We start from the raw sequence: 15927 nt of genomic DNA on the forward strand, positions 1-15927 counted from the left end.
GCAATCGTGTAACGTCGAAAACCTGGCCGTAGCTTTCCCGGACTGTTGGTAAGCGTGGCAATAAAGCGAAAGTCGTACATAAAGAAAGGGGTTTGGGTGTGGCAGGCCGTTATGCGTGGCGTCGTGCTCGTGCACGTCGTTCTAGTATCAGAAGTGCCGCTCACGCTGAATGTCAGCTGGCGGTATCGCATCTTGTTCATCGTTGTTATCGTCATGCGAGTTTTTGCGTGCTCGACGGGCGTCCTTCGTCGTTGCGTCAAGCAGCTTGTGACGGTCCGTCGACCCCTAGTTCGCACGGATGACCAGCTTGCTCAAGAACTTGTTGCTCAGGCAGTCGAAGTCGTTGCGGTCGAACTTGGCAGCTGAGCGCTCTTTGAGATATTGTTCTGCAACACAGTTAGCGGTGCAAAGGACGAGCGGACTAGCACTGGGTCCTCACCATATTTGCCAACATGTTCACGAACTTCGGTCAAAGCATCACACACCGCCGGGTTGGAACCGAGCAGGTGATGATGCTTCCGGGTGTCCCACTCTTGTAGGCCCGGCAGCTTGGTAGAGATGGCTTGGAACAAGCCTACAATGACACCAACCGGCGTTCTCTCCATCTCCTCGCAGAACTTGTTGACCGCCTTCTCGTCGGGTACACGGTAATGGCAGTCAAACTGCATCTCCTCCCAAATGGCGAGCAGTATCGCAGCAAGCATGAAGATGGTAGGCCAGTTCTTGAGCTTCTCACCAGAGTAAACGGAGCTGTACAGCGACGATAGCTCCTCCAAGATGTCCTTTTGCAGCTCACGCCACATGTCGGCCAGTGCGCATTTGACTTGGAAGTTGATCATGACGGGCGCGGCAGTCTTGCCGTTGAACCTAGACGTCTCGGCTTCGATCTTGCCACCAAACTGCTCCTCCTCGGAGAGACCTTCTACGAGGGTGACAGACATGGTGAGGTTGTAGGCGAGCACAAGCTTCAATGCCTTACGCACGGACGGAGTCTTTTCGCGCATGTAGTAGCGGTAGGCCGTCTTCAGGATCTCAGTGACGAATTTGGTGCCGTCGAAGTACTCGTCCACGAATGATTCGAAGCCGCTCTCAAGGTGGCGATCGAGGTACTCTGAGAGCAAGGTAGTGCTGACACCCTCAATACCGGCAGACATGCGTGCGGTATTGATCTCGAAGGTCTGCGAAGGTACAGACTCGGACCAATCCACGCCGAAGCACTTCTCGTCGCGCACGAAAACCTCGCGGGCGTTGATGGGGAGGTAGTGACCATAACCGTGAGTGATGTAAAGTGTGCGTTCCACCATACTAAAGCCCTTTATGTTGCCAACGGAGAAACCAAGGCTAACGTGGCGCTCGTAGTCGGCCTTCCAGTCCTTCATGAAGTAGCCGATGTCTTTGATGTCCATGCGCGTGCACGGTACCTGCCAAAGCCGGGCATGACTGGGACGGCAGCCACCGCAAGGCTCGCCCTTGTCGCAAGTCTTCTTCAAGAACTTGCATCGTAAGCAGGCACGTAGTTTGCGGATCTCGTGGGCTTGCTGCCGTTGATCAGGTCTGAGGGGACCCTTTCTTCGGCCAACCTTCTTCTCGCCACTGGCATCCTTGCGTGAGGAAGTCGGCACCTTCTTGATGACGGCCTTGGTGGTTTTGCCTTCGACAGGCGACTTGCGGCGCCGGATGGGTGGCGACAAGGGGCCGGATGACGTGGGTGAGTTGGACGATGAGCCAGATGAACGGTAACCGGACATGCCTCCTGTGGGGCTGACAGCCAGCGACGAAGATGGTGAAGTCTGCTTCTGGGTGCTGGTGGGAAGACCATGAGCATGCTGAACATATTGAGCGTCGAGCCACTCACTGCCGTGGAAGTCATGCGGTGAGCTAAGCGGCCACGGCGGTATCTCTTCATAGCTGCCGGAGAGTTCAGCTGAGCTCGGGCCATCGGACGCCGACGCTTCAGAACTAGTCCGGATGTGCAGGTTCTGGCTGGGATTCGACACAGTACCTGTGAACGAGTCTATGGATTGTCTGTTGGGCTTGAAGTTGACGAGCGACCACTCGTTGTCGGACACAGACTGTACCTCCAACGCGGTGCCGGTAGGTGAGCCACCAGGTACGCTCGAGTGGACCGACTCTGTGGCTGTCTGGTTGAGCATAGCCTGGTTGACAGCCAAAGCGAAGGTTGCGTCGTTCGAGTAGTCGTTGAGCGGGAAGGCCAGAGCGTTCATGGAGTCCATCGGCCCGGCCATAGTCATGAAAGCAGTTGGGTCCATGCCGGTGCTGACAGCGTAGCTCTCCGCCGCGCTGGCGGGCATGAAGTCCACTGGCGAAGTCTGCAGATGGCCACCGAAGGTTGCCTGATCGAACGCATTCAAGTGCAGCGCATTGCTCTGCTGAACATACTGCTGTTGCTGCTGCGCTTGTTGCAGTTGAAATTGCCAATCGATCGGAAGCAAGCTCTGGTATTCAAGGTCGAGACCCGAGGTCTGCAGGTTCATCTGCTGAGGCACACCGCTGGATTGCGGCCTGCCATGTTGCCGTGGGTTTTGGGGCGGGTATGTAGCGTGTGCGTGCAGATGTTGATTATGATGCTGCTGCGACATGGTTGCGCTTCCAATCTGCTCAAGACCGAGCGGCGGCCAGCTGGCTTGGTGCGTGTTGGAAGCGTGCGAGTGCTGGTGGAGGAAGGGTTGCGGGTAGGAGTGCGAGCGCTGGTCACCGGTGCCGTCGAAGGCTGGAGCCGCAGTGAACTCGAGCAGTGCTTCGGGCGCGAAGTTGGCGTCGGTGGTGAAGGCAAAGCTGTCCATCTTCGCGGACGGGACTCGTGAGTATGAGTAAGATGGACGTGGTCTGCTCCGCTGCGAAGAGGGCGCAGCAATCGACGCTTCCGCCGCCGACTGTGCAGTGGAGACTGGAGTCGGTGAGGCGGGTGAGGAAGAGCAGTGAAGCTTGCCCTCCGTCACGCCAGCATGAGTTTGCCGGGCGCTGCGTGCGCACGAAGCGGTGAGGGCTAGAGGTTGCAGCGCACCAATGCAGTAAGACGCTCAAGCAGCCAATCGATGCGACGCACTTGTGCTGTGGTGGGGTTGCATCCGTCTGGACTCCTTCAACTCTACAGTGCGCTGTGGGACCTTCCGTGTAAGATACTCATAGGCGGCTATAACATGCCAGGACCTCGCTCTACCATACTGAAGCAGTCTTTGCTATTGTAATGTAATAGATGGAACCTTGTCCGCTGACCGCACGCAGCAGCAGACGGAAGGTAGAGGAGGTTGGGCTCTTGCCCATGCGCACGCTCGGTTCCAGGCGGTTCTCGCAAGTGGGGCAAGCACGATCTCCAGACACTGTATGACAAAAAAGCTGGCCATCGCTTCGACAAATGCTTTTCATGGACCAAGCAGACACAGGGTGTCGCCGAGTTGTACATGTGAGAGGTGGTCCGGCGCATCAACATTGCGCTTAACCAGCAGTTGATTCATGTCCATCGAACGCGCTGGAACGCATGGGGTGAAATCGCTTCCTGCAAACACGACTTGCAATTATCCGATCAGAACTTCTGTCCACGCACGCCATCCCCACGTTTCGTCTTGCTTCACACCGCTGATCACTCTCTGCTCGGGTGGCGCAGTTCATCGCCCTGGCTGAAATGACCATCGACATCCCCATTGAGAGCCTCCCTCATAGCTTCGGCTAGGTAAAGTTGCGGTCTCCGTCAACAATGGCCGAAAGAGGCGACTGCTCTATTCGCATGTTGCGCCTTGTCGACTACTGTAGGTGCTCAACTTTCAGGATCTGGCGCGAAAACATTCCCAGGCTGAGCCAGTTGTGAAGCAATGATGTATCGCTTGTGGCCGTCAGAGCAAGTGCAGCATCCCTGGTTTCCATCGAGCTCCCTGCGAGGCACTACTCTCTTGCCATTGCGATGGCGTAGAACGCTCACTGCGTGTACGAACGTATCTCACCAAAGGTAATGACGGACATTGCTGCTAGCTCAGCTCGGACGATGTGCCGAAATATGGTCAATGGGGAGCAAAGTCAATGGTCATGTTGTCAGACGAATCATGGACGAATATCCTGCAGAGAGCTGAACATCTCCTCCCACCTCCCATTCTTGCTGCCATCCTCCCGTCATCTCCAGCATTCCGCTCATCTAGAAGTCACTGGCACATTACTTACCGCCTACCAGGAAGCAATGGAGAGTGCATACAACAGAGTCTCCATGCTCACCTTTAGAGCCGTAGACAGACTGACACTCTAAAGCGCTTCCAAAGCCAGCCGAAGTCAAGGTCCGTCTACCAAACAGCCCACCAGCGAGACCGTTCTCCGCCGCCGGCTGAGATTAGATATCGTATCTACGAAGAGATGTGTCGAAGTCTGGGCAACGTGAACTCTTCAACAATCTACGTGGTCTTGTTGCTCTGTTGAATGACTAGGAGCTTGCTGAATGAACAGTTGCTGAGTATTGAAGACGCAGCATCACCGCATCCTGCACTGGCTTCTAGCGGCCCGTTGCTTTTGCAGTGAAGGCGTCATTGCAAGGGCTGAGAGCATGATACACTCCGTCTAACCGGTTGTACTAATCACCCAGCTCAGGTTGAGTCGGTCCTCGAACTGTACTTACTCAAGCACAGCTTCCGTGAGAGAGTAAGGGTGTTGAAGATTGTAGTGGGGATGCCGACCAGGGCCGTTGTCCCTGGAGAAGCTCGGCCGTTCACTATGTTTGCGCCAGCAAGGTGTGTAATATTGAGCTCTTCATGATGTTTCCGGCCTGGCTTAAAAAAAGTTTGTGAAGGTCCTGCGTGACAGCAGCGACCCAAGGTAGTCGAGCACCTGGGAAGTCTTGATTGTCCGCTTCTACATGCAGACTGGAGTAGAGGTAGAACTTACTTAAATGCGTTACACCTACCAGGGGAGGGGAGGAAAGGGTCAGGTGGATTGGAACACGTACTCGATGGATTTTGAATCACTCTTTTGCCATGAAATCGTGTTGTAAACTTTTCGCGTATCATTCTTTTGACGGAATGTTCGCCCGTACGACCAAGAGCGAGATCCTCAGCTTCTTGCAGCTTCTCCTGCTCTCCCTTACACTGATAACTCGCCCCGTAGACGAAAGCATCATCACCAGCACAGATATGGAGTACATGTGCGATGCGTATCTGGAGTGAGAAGCGTTGTTGCGGAGAAAGTGACGCATTTGCGTACCTTCCCCAGTTTCAACTCCACCCCACCGAGAAAGCTGTCCCCAAAGGTCAACAGCAGGAGCGAGGTTTGTTGAATTGCACGCATGCAGATTACCTCAACACCATCCGACAGCAATGGCATAGTGGTCGCGGGCGCGGTAGCCTGCCATTTAGGAATTGTACCTTAACGTAATCGTCTCTCTGCATCTTTTACCGACATGGCCAACGCAGCGAGCAAGGCCCGGCGGTGGACCGACCACCTGGCATACGACCTCTTCTTATGGATCTTCACAATTGTAGTGGACCTCTTCTTCCGCGAGATACATCCGCGAAGCACATGGCGCATACCCAAAACTGGTCCAATCCTCTTCGTGGCTGCACCGCATGCGAATCAGTTCATAGATCCGCTGCTTCTGATGCGCACTGTGAAGCAAGATGCGAAGCGAAGAGTCTGTTTCCTCATAGCCGAGAAGAGCATACATAGGCCGGTCATCGGATTCTTCTCCAAACTGATAGGCGCAGTTCCGGTGGGGCGGGCTATGGACAGCAAGAAGCCGGCAGAGGGAAAGATATACCTACCAGACCCAGAGGGTGACCCAACGCTACTCAAGGGGAATGGTACGGACTTTACAAACGAGAAGGTGTTCATGCCTGGTGGTCTCCTGGTCTTGCCCAGCGTTGACAATACCGCAGCAAGCACCGAAATCAAGGAGATTCTGGGACCAACAGAGCTCCGCCTGAAGAAGGCTTTCAAAGGCGATGTAGCATACAAACAGCTCACTGGGCGACCGTTAGACCAGGCCAATGGTCAGACCGAAAAGGTGACGGAGAAGTTTGAGGGAATCAGTTTTCAAGTTGCACCTCACGTCAACCAGAGCAAGGTATACGAAAAGGTCTTTGACGAGATAGAGCAAGGTGGATGTGTCGGGATTTTTCCAGAGGGAGGCAGTCACGACCGTACCGAGCTTCTGCCGCTCAAGGGTGGCGTCGCTGTGATGGCCCTAGGTGCGCTTGAGAAGGATCCAAAGTGCGGCGTGGTGATAGTGCCGGTGGGCATGAACTACTTCCACGCCCACAAGTTCCGCTCTCGAGCTGTCATCGAGTTCGGAGCACCCATTTCAATCGATCCGGAACTCGTCTTGCAGTATAAGGAGGGTGACCGAAGAACGGCCATTGCCAAAGTGCTGGAGCTTGTCTACGAGCGACTCACTGCCGTTACCACATTAGCTCCCGACTACGATACTTTAATGCTCATACAAGCTGTACGCCGGCTGTACAACCCAAAGGGCAAGCGGCTGCCTCTTTCCGCTGTGGTTGAGCTGAACCGCAGGCTGATTAAAGGGTACAATACGTACAAAGACGACCCGCGCATTGTGAGCCTTCGCACGCAAGTACTGGACTACAACCGCACGCTGTTCAGGATCGGCCTACGAGATCATCAAGTTTCCTACGCCAAGTTCTCATGGTACAGAGTTTGGGCAACCCTTATCTACCGTGTTGCCAAGCTGTTGGTCCTCACGATCGCAGTGCTGCCTGGCGTGGTACTGTTCTCTCCAGTATTCATAACAGGCAAATCCATCTCACATGCCAAGGCAAAGGAAGCACTCGCCGCCTCCACCGTAAAGATTCGAGCTCGCGATGTTATCGCTACTTGGAAGGTGCTTGTGGCGCTCGCACTCACACCGACGTTAGACTTCATCTACACTGTTATCCTGACCTACTGGGTCTCAGCCAACCGAATCGGTGGTCGAGTGCCGACCTGGATACCGCTGTGGGCGGTCTTCTTTGGTGGCCTGTTCTTCTTCCCAGCAATCTGTTTCATGGCCCTTCGCTTTGGCGAAATCGGCATGGACATCTTCAAATCCTTACGGCCGCTCATTCTTTCCATCAGCCCTAGCTCAAAAAATACTCTGCTTAAGCTACGAATACGGCGACAGGAGCTACAAGATCAGATCAACAACATCATCAACGAGCTTGGCCCTGAGCTCTTCCCAGACTTCGACAAGCGACGTATTATCCCCGATCCAGAGGAGGCACCGGAGTCTCCTGATCCGCCGAGGACGCCGTCACACGCAAAGAGCGACGGTGAGCTCGAGGTCACCCCTTCGCCACAGCTTAAGCGTCTCAAGACCGACCTGCCGCGGAATGAGAGCTTTGCGAACATCGGCACGGTAGGCATCTTCGCTAGCAGGCCTGGCACACCCAGTAGATCTCGCAGCCGCACGAACAGCGAAGACGGTCGAGAAAACTTTCGATCAGGTTTCGGCTTCAGTCCGATCAACAGAGGTGACACCGGCCAGCAAGACCGTGATATGGATGAGGTGAGTAAGACACTGCGCGCTCAGATGCGGGAACGGAGCAAACGGCGCAAGAGTGAGACGGACGGTGGTTGGGAGATGGCGGACGGTGAAGGTGACTCCACCGATGCTGGCGTTATGACTCCCAGCAGCGACTTCGAGCCGGAGGAAGCAAAGAAGGATCTGTGAGGTGCTAACGTTTTCCGGTCTCTTCCTGAAATCCAACGGTCGTTTTATGAACTAATGTCGGCTTGTGAAGCAGTGCTACGCACGGACTGATACCCCGGAAATGCTACATTAGTGCGACATTGAGCACAGGCTGATCGTCATCAAATCACTCTACCTGCACAGCTTGACCTTTCCGATTCGCATCTTGGGTACATACATGTAGTATCCATGCTATTAAGTGTGACGAGGACGTCTCTACAACGCTGCCCGCGTCATCGTAGACGAGGGTGGCGCTACCTCGCCGTAATATGTTCGCTGAGAGAGGCAACGAGTCTAGAGTGCGTGAGCGCTTTCCCCGTGCCGAAACTCTGAGAGCGACAATTTGGGTGAATGCTCTCAGCAGCAAATGGCTCGCGCTTGGTTGGCAACGTGGTGCCGTAAACGCCACAAACACAAGCTTTTGGCTGCATCCCTGCAATCTGTTTCTGCTCACTGTAGCGCCACATCTTACCTAACTTTTTCGCTCGGACAATTATGGAGTCCAACAGTTTCTATAACCGTCTCTTGACCCTTGAACTCAATCTCCTCGACGACGAGAGCGTTGTAGCATGCAGAATGCAACAAGACACCATGAGCCGCTCGTGTCGCCACACGCTCGCACAATGTATGGAGACACAACGTGGCCGATGACTGCGGTGCAACATCTACCACCCGGTCGGCACCCATGAGCCCGTCCGACCGCACTCGACTGGCGGCTAAAGTGACTTCATGAAGTCGTTTATGCGGAGAGATATTGGATGAGCTGCACATCTCCTTGCCTTCCTCTGACATCTCACACTGCATGTCGATCCCGCCGCAAATCTAGGCAGTCCCCCAGACGTGCATCGCCTTGAGTGGCTGGGCAAGGCTAGTTCCTGACGATCCATGTGCCTCTGGGGCAAAGCGCTTGCATCGCTTTGGGGGCGTGCATGGGTAGTGACGCGCCCTTTCCTCTTCCAAGGACCTACTCCAGGCGCTATACCCTAGTATCAAGCAAACTTTCCGTGCACCATGATGTGCAAACGGCACCGCGGCCCCGTCCTGTGAGAGAGTTAAGATGCAACTAGGCCCGTTGTCTGAAGACTTCGAAGTAGGTGTTGTTTCCATCATACTGTCATACCAACCTCCGTCTTGCTCGCCCTCACTCATTTCGGTGCGCGCTCGTTTCTTCAGCAGCAAGAGGCAGACAACTCTTGATTCCTTCGTTGCAATAATGGCTAAATACGTGTCTCTCGTTTCGCTGCTTGCGGTATCCGCCATCGCGACCCCAACATTCCCTCTCCCTGCAGTCGACGAGCAGCAGACTCCGGATGATACTCCAAGCAACTGGCTCGCCAGCTTCTTCCATGTCTGGGACCGCCCAGCCTTTGGCGGATGGCGCGGACACTGGGGGGTACAGTCAGGCTCATGGGGAAGCAGCAGCTCTTCAATCATTGTCTCTTCGACTTCAGTCCCTACATTGTCTGCATCAGTTTCGCCGGTGTCGACGGCAGTCACGGGAAATGCCTCAGCATCCGCATCCGCACCCGCAACAGCATCTAGTGCTCCGGTCTCTGTAGCCACGTCCTCAGTATCACGGTCGACCTCTGCTCCCTCTTCGTCAGCAATTGCACCTGTATCTGGCTCAGCTTCCGCACCGGCTTCAGCACGCTCGTCTAGCTCACCATCATCCTTTGCCAGCAATCCTGCGTCCACCTCCTTGGCACCGGCTTCCGGCTCTGCAGCTCCTGTGTCCGGCTCGTCAGCCCCGGCATCCGGTTCTATTGGAACTGTGTCGAGCTCTACGCGCTCCGGCTCCAGCTCCGGCTCATCACTCACAGTCTCTGTCTCCTCCTCGTCGAATCTGACTTTGTCCACGTCAACCTCGACTGCGACGTCCACGCGAACGCTGAGCTCCACAATACCCACAACGACTGGTACTGGCTCTGGCAGCAGCTCCAGCATTGCGAGCTCTTCGGCCCCGTTCGCGAACTCTACTACCACCACACGCACATCCAGCTCCACCTCGTCAGGCACAGCTGTCAGCTCCGGCACTTCTGGCTCCAGCACTAGCTCGAGCACCAGCACTGGCTCTAGCAGCTCCAGCAGTTCGAGCACTTCTACTAGCTCGGGCACTTCTGCTGCGACGCTCGCGGCTTGCACGCCGATCCAGTATAGCTTCGCTTCAGGCGCTGGCAGCAATGCCACCCGTGCTGCTGCCATCGTTGAGATGTACCAGTATGCTTGGAACGCTTACTCCACGTACGCATTTGGCCATGATCAGCTACTGCCGATCAACAATTCTTACCAGGATCCTTTCTACCAGTGGGGCTTGACCATCGTGGACGGTATCGACACTGCCATCGTCATGAACTTGACAGACATTGTGGCTCAGCAGCTAGCATTCATCGCCACAATCAATTTCAACTACACCTCCAATGAACCAGTTGAGATTTTCGATACGAGCATCCGTTACTTGGGTGGTCTGCTGTCGGCCTACGACCTGTTGAAGAGTGGCCAGTTCTACAATGGCTACAATCAGACCCTGGTGAATGCGCTACTAAGCCAAGCAATCAACCTCGCCAACCACATTGCGTACGGCTTCAACACACCAACGGGACTCTCTGCCAGCAGTGTCAATTTCAGCAGCGGTGCCATTGTGTACAGCTACGATGTGGTGAACGGCACGAACTTCACCGCAACAAATACTGCTGCTACTGGTAGCTTCCTCCTCGATTGGTACAGACTTGCGGACCTGTCGGGCAACTCCACCTACCGCAGTCTTGTCGACAGAGCGACGAGCTACCTCGTCAACCCTTCTCCGGCGCCCATCTATCCAGGTCTCGTGGGTACCAACTTTGACCCCACGACTGGCCACATGATCACATACGATGGTGGTTGGCACTCCGGTGTCGACTCCTTCCTCGAGTACCTTATTAAGACGTACCAATACCAGGTTACCACCAACACAACTGCGTACAAGAACTTCTGGGTTAGCGCGGTTGACAGTACCGCTGATCATCTTATCATGAACCCATACGGCTGGCCAAACCTTTACTTCATCTCCGAGTTGGATGCGAATGGCACTATTACGGATATGATGGACGACTTCAGCTGCTTCGCCGGCGGCAACTTTCTGCTTGGCTCCAAGCTTCTCGGCGACACATCCTACTACAACCTTGGTATCGACGTCACCGATGGCTGCCACCAGACTTACAACCAGACATTGACCGGCCTTGGTCCACTCAGCTGGGGCTGGTACAACTCGTCAAACATCCAGCCCAACTCCTCCTACATGGACACCTACGATCAGCAATACGCCGCCGCACATGGCTTTTTCATCCCTACCGGCGACGAGAACTGGGAGGCCCGGCCTGAGGCTATCGAGAGCATCTTCTACGCTCATCGCATTACTGGTGATTCCAGGTGGGCCGAGTACAACTGGCAGATTGCCCAGGCGATCAACACCACGGCCCGCACGAGCGTCGCGTTTGCCACAGTGTCGAACGTCACAGCGCCAAATGGTGGCAACTTGACCAACCCTCTCGACTCGTAAGTGTCTCAAGCCAATCGAAAGCGGAGTCATTTTCTGACTGATCCTTCTATAGCTTCTTCTTCGCCGAAGTCCTCAAGTACCTGTACCTTAGTTTCACTGAGCCGTCTGTTGTCGATCTCTCGCAGTGGGTGTTCAACACCGAAGCGTAAGTAACCTCTCTTGCTCAGTTCCGTGACGAATGCTAACTTGATCTGCAGGCATCCCTTCCTTGTGCAGTGCGGCATTGGTAACATTGACAACGCATAGGATATACCTTTGATATACATGCTGTGACGTGATAGACGTCCGGAAGGCGCACTTGGAAACTAAAATGATTCTGTTCAATGTAGTCCTATTGAACGAGTTCTCGGAGGGTGAAAACGAGGTCTTCCAGCCCAATACTGTCTCGTATCGTGTTAGACGTACTCAGAGATCTGGTATTGATACCGTAAACACGTACCACACGTCGGTGTTGTGGCGCTCTCAGCGACACGACTACATTTTCCAGCAGGGTGATGTGTACTTCGCGTAATAGAAGGTCACGTGACACCCCCTAGTAGCCTCGGGTATGCAGTGAGGAGTAGTTAGTCGTGACAACAGTGCAGTTTGTCTAACTCTAGGGTTTCTACTACTTGGCTAGTACTGCTCATGCCGCCTTTTTTGAGCATCGCGAACGTGTGTCGCAATAACTCGTGTCAATCGAACAGGCAAGGCTACTCTTTGTGCTAGTCGGTAATCACTCGCTGGGCTCTGCCCAGCTGCGCTACGGACGCTGGTGGGTCTCAGTCTCCTGTCTCCCCGATCCACTTTGCGGTCGCGTTGACGGCACACCATGGCCCCTTACCGAAATGCGTTTGTCAGGATACAAAAGAAAATCGAGCTTTGCGCATATCATTGGAATCAGCAGAAAGCATGTCGAGCATAAGCGACAGTTCTTATCAATTTCGGCGCAAAAGCAATCTGGTTATTGACAAGCTACTGTCGTCGATTTAGGCAAACCGGAGCCGTCATAGAGATCCGAAAAAATCCCACGCTGTGGGCTGTCTCCGGCAGTAGCTCCGGACGGGTACACGGGAGCGTCCGAAAACTGCTTCGGCTTTTATCCTGACCAACGAACAACATCGGCAAACGAGCCTTGACTTCGGGCAAATCTCGCCGGCGTCACTAAAACTCGACAAAGCTGGTGTCCTGGCGGAGCCCGACGGTGCCAGCCGCTATGGTATTCTCAACCGCCACTTCCCCAAGGATGCGGCCTAGTATAACAGCTGGCTTGCGATCGAAGGAGCCGTACCACCCACACTTCCGTACGGCTTTGCGAAACCGTGGTGGCAGTGAGTCACACTCAGGCTGCTCTGACACAATTGCGAAAGCGTCCTCACTCGCATTCGTATGGCATGCAGATATGTAGGGATCGTACCCTATCCGTGATATCGGACAAACTCGGAACGTACCAGCACAGGCCTCCCGTGAGAAAATGTTGATACAATCTCAACCAGGGCCCGGGCTGACGACAGGAGTTCGCCACTCGCACTGGCTCGTTGCTGTAGACTTGGATGTAGGACGTAGAGCTGTTATGTGCGATACATGGAGCTCTTATCGTATTGACTGCGACAGCATAACGATCAAACCGTCTACCGCGGATAACAGCTGGAATAAAACAAACTTGTGCCTGATCAGGCTTACCGTTATCGACAAACGAGCCGGGTGCAGGTCCGGTGTGGATTCAAGCATCATCTGGTATGTGCATGGACCCGCTAAGTCACGAAGTACCAATCAACGACTTCACTTCGGACAGGTGGGACGGCCTAGCGCTCCCTATGGATCACCCGGCCTTTTCCCAAGCGGCCATCGCATTGAGAATTTTGCTCTCCTGCTCCTGTCCCACACCTTCCCCGTGACACCTCCAGCTCCAGCTCTGCCATCAAAGCCCCTTCGTCACACTTCACTCCATCAAATAACCATCTGCAGACGGGTCGTTGTTGTCTCGTGAGCATTCATCATCACAATGGCCTCCTCCCTTCGTCTCGCTGCCCCTAAGATGGCGTCGATGGCCGCTCAGAGCACCGTCAGGGTCGCTCGGTCGCCAGTGCAGCTCCAGAAGCTCACCCGTGCTTACTCTGGTCAGCTTCCTCCATCACGAAATCATCAGGATAGCCCTCTATTGACACTTTTTCATCAGTTGCCACCCGCCAGAACACTGCCTTCACCACCATCAAGCGCACCTCGACCCTCCTCAACTCCGCCCGTGCCAAGGTCTCCCCCATCGGCATCCAGGCCAGCCGTGCCTACTCATCTGAGATGGCCAATGCCCTCGTTCAGGTCTCCCAGAACATGGGCATGGGTTCTGCCGCCATCGGTCTCGGCGGCGCTGGAATCGGTGCGCCTAAACAATATGCTTGCTGTCCGGAACAGTGCTGACAAGGTCCAGGTATCGGCCTCGTCTTCGCTGCCCTTCTGTCCGCTGTTGCTCGCAACCCGTCCCTTCGTGGCCAGCTCTTCGCTTACGCCATTCTCGGCTTCGCTTTCGTCGAAGCCATTGGCTTGGTACGGTCGCAATTTGCCTCTTGGCAAGCTTCTCGGCTAATGATGTCTCAGTTCGACCTGATGGTTGCCATGATGTGCAAGTTCCTCTAAATGGTACTCGTGCAACCGGCATGACCGCTGCATTTGCATTGTACGGATAGCGGGCCAGGATGGAAACAGCTCTGGATACAGAGCCACAAGGGTCGATGGTCGACCATGCTGCCAGTGCAAGATGCGCACATTTGTATATATTATGAGGAAGCATAGCACCTCACAATAGGCACTCCCATTGCCACACTTTCTCGTCGATCTTACAAATCGCGACCGTGATGCGAAACTGTTGGCCTCGAGCGACTCGCACCGCTAACTAGCAACAGGACGGTCAAGAACCCACCGCAGACAGCATGAGTTTGCCATCGATACGGGATCCAGATTTTACGGTTCTTGTGCAGGCTTTGGTCATCCGCAGTCCATCAGCATCAGAGCTTTCAGTGAGGCTGCGACCCAACAATACGGCCCAGAGACCCATTCAGAGTTGCGCTACTGAACGCTAGGATGCTACCTTTACGATACCTGCACTGACTGCAATAGTCGCATCCGGCTCTTGTGTTGGCGAACTCTGGTATTCAAGCCAAGTGCCCATTTTCCTTCGAACATACTCGCCATAGACGACGCCTTCACCGCCGTCGATACTGCGGATTAGACACGCTTCTCCCGGCTCGAAGAAGAAAGGCACACTGAACCGTCCCAAACCATCCTTGCGTGTGCCTTTCCCAGGGCTGGTGCGGACACGGTGCATCGTCGCCACAAAACGGCCTCCGCTCACGCGAGCCATCAGATCCCCAATATTGACAACGATCGAGCCAGGAACGTACGGCGCAGCGATCCACCGACCCTCCGCATTCAGTACTTCAAGACCGCCCGTTTGGTCTTGGTGCAAGAGCGTGAGGATACCACTGTCAGTGTGCGGCGTACAACACAGCTTGATCGCCGCGACTTCTGTTTCGGTGCTCTCCTGCGGTGGGTAATGTAGCAGTCGAAGCGTAGACAGAGACTCGAGCAGATATGGGGCGAAGTAGTCGGCTGGCTTGCCAAGTGTAATACCAAGCATGAGCAGCAGCGTGGAAGCAAGCTTTTGCAGCTCAGCGTGGAGTCTCTCAAGCTTGACACGGCCATCATGGAAAGAAGCTCCAGCAGGCCAAACATTCGGCTCCGTCAAGTCGTACCTCTGCGTTTTGCCAAACGCACTACGGCCAGGTGTTTGAGCCGGACCGATTTCGAAGCCTTCCTTGAGGCTGTCGCAACCCGGCTGAAAGGGGAAGTAGCCTCTGTACGTGTTACTGTTCGACGGTACGGAAGTCTTGGTGGCTAATCTCAGCTTCTCCGTCTCCTCCAAGCGAAAGAAGTCGCTAGCCAGACCGAAGATATCCGCATGGGTGAAGGTGAGAGGAGCGTTCACCAGGTAGGCGAACCCAACTGTCGTGAATACATCGTACAATTTCTGAGTCAGCACAAGTACATCTTGAGCTTTTGGCTGGACTTCAGACAGCACCCCAACGTCCACGATGGGTAGAGTCGAGAATGCTGTGGTCATGGTGGGAGTTGGTATGGTCGAGGACGAGCGGACCAGAAGGTCAGCAAGAGTAGTTTCACAAGCATCTTATGTCGTTTTCACTGTCTGCAACCTAGGGTGATCACGACGTAGAGGAGGGGGTGGACGGCTCAGGTCCATAGGCCACAATGAGTGCTCTGTATCCACTTGTTGACCTCACCAGGCACGCTTTTCTGCTGCTGTCAACACTTGATCGTGACAACGGGGAAATGCTATTGGGTAAGAACGCAGCGCCTGACAGATATTGGGATGTGGCCTGCATCGTTAACCACTCCTTCGCGCCGAGAAGGGAAACGTGTCGCGTGCTCATTTACCCACTCAGGCGAACATACGCCGGCGGTCGATCCGGCGGATGCAAGCGCTGATTTCGAGAGCCTGAATACTTGCGTTGCGTTAGTAATCACCATTCCTGACACCTATCAGTCACAAGTGCTGTGTTGCGTGACGAACATGCATCCTCGACGCACCCTCACTGGCGCTGATGTGCTTCGATTGATGGCGGCTTAGACTATCCTGTTGCAGCTCTTCAGGCTTACGTTGGAAAGGCGCAGCTTACCGGTTGCCAGGCGACAAAGACTGCATCCGCCGAACGTTTGC

At 54.6% G+C, this 15927-nt stretch overlaps 7 protein-coding genes across 7 annotated transcripts; 5 read left to right on the forward strand and 2 right to left on the reverse strand.

Moving 5' to 3' along the window:
- Nucleotides 1-285: 285 nt before the first annotated feature.
- Nucleotides 286-2495, reverse strand: BAUCODRAFT_66250 (uncharacterized protein; the record flags this gene model as incomplete). Its single annotated transcript, XM_007676394.1, has 3 exons — nucleotides 286-386; nucleotides 440-2156; nucleotides 2283-2495. The coding sequence occupies 3 exons, from the start codon at nucleotides 2493-2495 to the stop codon at nucleotides 286-288; spliced, it is 2031 nt and encodes a 676-aa protein (XP_007674584.1).
- Nucleotides 2496-3335: 840 nt separating this feature from the next.
- BAUCODRAFT_32225 (uncharacterized protein) lies at nucleotides 3336-4104 on the forward strand. Its single transcript, XM_007676240.1, has 2 exons — nucleotides 3336-3767; nucleotides 3829-4104. The coding sequence occupies exons 1-2, from the start codon at nucleotides 3716-3718 to the stop codon at nucleotides 3966-3968; spliced, it is 192 nt and encodes a 63-aa protein (XP_007674430.1). The 5' UTR covers nucleotides 3336-3715; the 3' UTR covers nucleotides 3969-4104.
- Nucleotides 4105-5087: 983 nt separating this feature from the next.
- On the forward strand, nucleotides 5088-8155 carry BAUCODRAFT_32226 (uncharacterized protein). Its single transcript, XM_007676241.1, has one exon. The coding sequence runs from the start codon at nucleotides 5396-5398 to the stop codon at nucleotides 7661-7663; it is 2268 nt and encodes a 755-aa protein (XP_007674431.1). The 5' UTR covers nucleotides 5088-5395; the 3' UTR covers nucleotides 7664-8155.
- A 584-nt stretch (nucleotides 8156-8739) lies between these two features.
- Nucleotides 8740-11683, forward strand: BAUCODRAFT_32227 (glycoside hydrolase family 47 protein). Its single transcript, XM_007676242.1, has 3 exons — nucleotides 8740-11212; nucleotides 11269-11361; nucleotides 11414-11683. The coding sequence occupies exons 1-3, from the start codon at nucleotides 8895-8897 to the stop codon at nucleotides 11460-11462; spliced, it is 2460 nt and encodes an 819-aa protein (XP_007674432.1). The 5' UTR covers nucleotides 8740-8894; the 3' UTR covers nucleotides 11463-11683.
- Nucleotides 11684-12392: 709 nt separating this feature from the next.
- On the forward strand, nucleotides 12393-12732 carry BAUCODRAFT_32228 (uncharacterized protein). The gene has a single exon (XM_007676243.1). It carries the CDS (start codon nucleotides 12412-12414, stop codon nucleotides 12601-12603), a length of 192 nt encoding a protein of 63 aa, XP_007674433.1. The 5' UTR covers nucleotides 12393-12411; the 3' UTR covers nucleotides 12604-12732.
- Nucleotides 12733-13173: 441 nt separating this feature from the next.
- Nucleotides 13174-14014, forward strand: BAUCODRAFT_32229 (uncharacterized protein). The gene is made up of 4 exons (XM_007676244.1): nucleotides 13174-13315; nucleotides 13375-13572; nucleotides 13624-13739; nucleotides 13791-14014. The coding sequence occupies exons 1-4, from the start codon at nucleotides 13201-13203 to the stop codon at nucleotides 13827-13829; spliced, it is 468 nt and encodes a 155-aa protein (XP_007674434.1). The 5' UTR covers nucleotides 13174-13200; the 3' UTR covers nucleotides 13830-14014.
- A 39-nt stretch (nucleotides 14015-14053) lies between these two features.
- BAUCODRAFT_418564 (uncharacterized protein) lies at nucleotides 14054-15702 on the reverse strand. Its single transcript, XM_007676773.1, has one exon. The coding sequence runs from the start codon at nucleotides 15310-15312 to the stop codon at nucleotides 14269-14271; it is 1044 nt and encodes a 347-aa protein (XP_007674963.1). The 5' UTR covers nucleotides 15313-15702; the 3' UTR covers nucleotides 14054-14268.
- Between the last annotated feature and the right edge of the window lie 225 nt (nucleotides 15703-15927).

This window comes from Baudoinia panamericana (assembly GCF_000338955.1).
Source record: "Baudoinia panamericana UAMH 10762 unplaced genomic scaffold BAUCOscaffold_4, whole genome shotgun sequence".
NCBI classification, from domain to species: Eukaryota; Fungi; Ascomycota; class Dothideomycetes; order Mycosphaerellales; family Teratosphaeriaceae; genus Baudoinia; species Baudoinia panamericana.

What these genes read in the sequence shown, in the direction of transcription:
- BAUCODRAFT_32225 (XM_007676240.1), top strand. Translation starts at nt 3,716, where the DNA reads ATGGCCGAAAGAGGCGACTGCTCTATTCGCATGTTGCGCCTTGTCGAC. An exon ending in GTTGCGCCTTGTCGACTACT is followed by an intron (nt 3,768 to 3,828) that starts GTAGGTGCTCAA and finishes CCAGTTGTGAAG; the next exon opens with CAATGATGTATCGCTTGTGG.
- BAUCODRAFT_32226 (XM_007676241.1), top strand. Translation starts at nt 5,396, where the DNA reads ATGGCCAACGCAGCGAGCAAGGCCCGGCGGTGGACCGACCACCTGGCA.
- BAUCODRAFT_32227 (XM_007676242.1), top strand. Translation starts at nt 8,895, where the DNA reads ATGGCTAAATACGTGTCTCTCGTTTCGCTGCTTGCGGTATCCGCCATC. An exon ending in TTGACCAACCCTCTCGACTC is followed by an intron (nt 11,213 to 11,268) that starts GTAAGTGTCTCA and finishes ATCCTTCTATAG; the next exon opens with CTTCTTCTTCGCCGAAGTCC. An exon ending in TGGGTGTTCAACACCGAAGC is followed by an intron (nt 11,362 to 11,413) that starts GTAAGTAACCTC and finishes CTTGATCTGCAG; the next exon opens with GCATCCCTTCCTTGTGCAGT.
- BAUCODRAFT_32228 (XM_007676243.1), top strand. Translation starts at nt 12,412, where the DNA reads ATGGTATTCTCAACCGCCACTTCCCCAAGGATGCGGCCTAGTATAACA.
- BAUCODRAFT_32229 (XM_007676244.1), top strand. Translation starts at nt 13,201, where the DNA reads ATGGCCTCCTCCCTTCGTCTCGCTGCCCCTAAGATGGCGTCGATGGCC. An exon ending in GCTCACCCGTGCTTACTCTG is followed by an intron (nt 13,316 to 13,374) that starts GTCAGCTTCCTC and finishes CTTTTTCATCAG; the next exon opens with TTGCCACCCGCCAGAACACT. An exon ending in TCGTCGAAGCCATTGGCTTG is followed by an intron (nt 13,740 to 13,790) that starts GTACGGTCGCAA and finishes ATGATGTCTCAG; the next exon opens with TTCGACCTGATGGTTGCCAT.
- BAUCODRAFT_418564 (XM_007676773.1), bottom strand. Translation starts at nt 15,312, where the DNA reads ATGACCACAGCATTCTCGACTCTACCCATCGTGGACGTTGGGGTGCTG.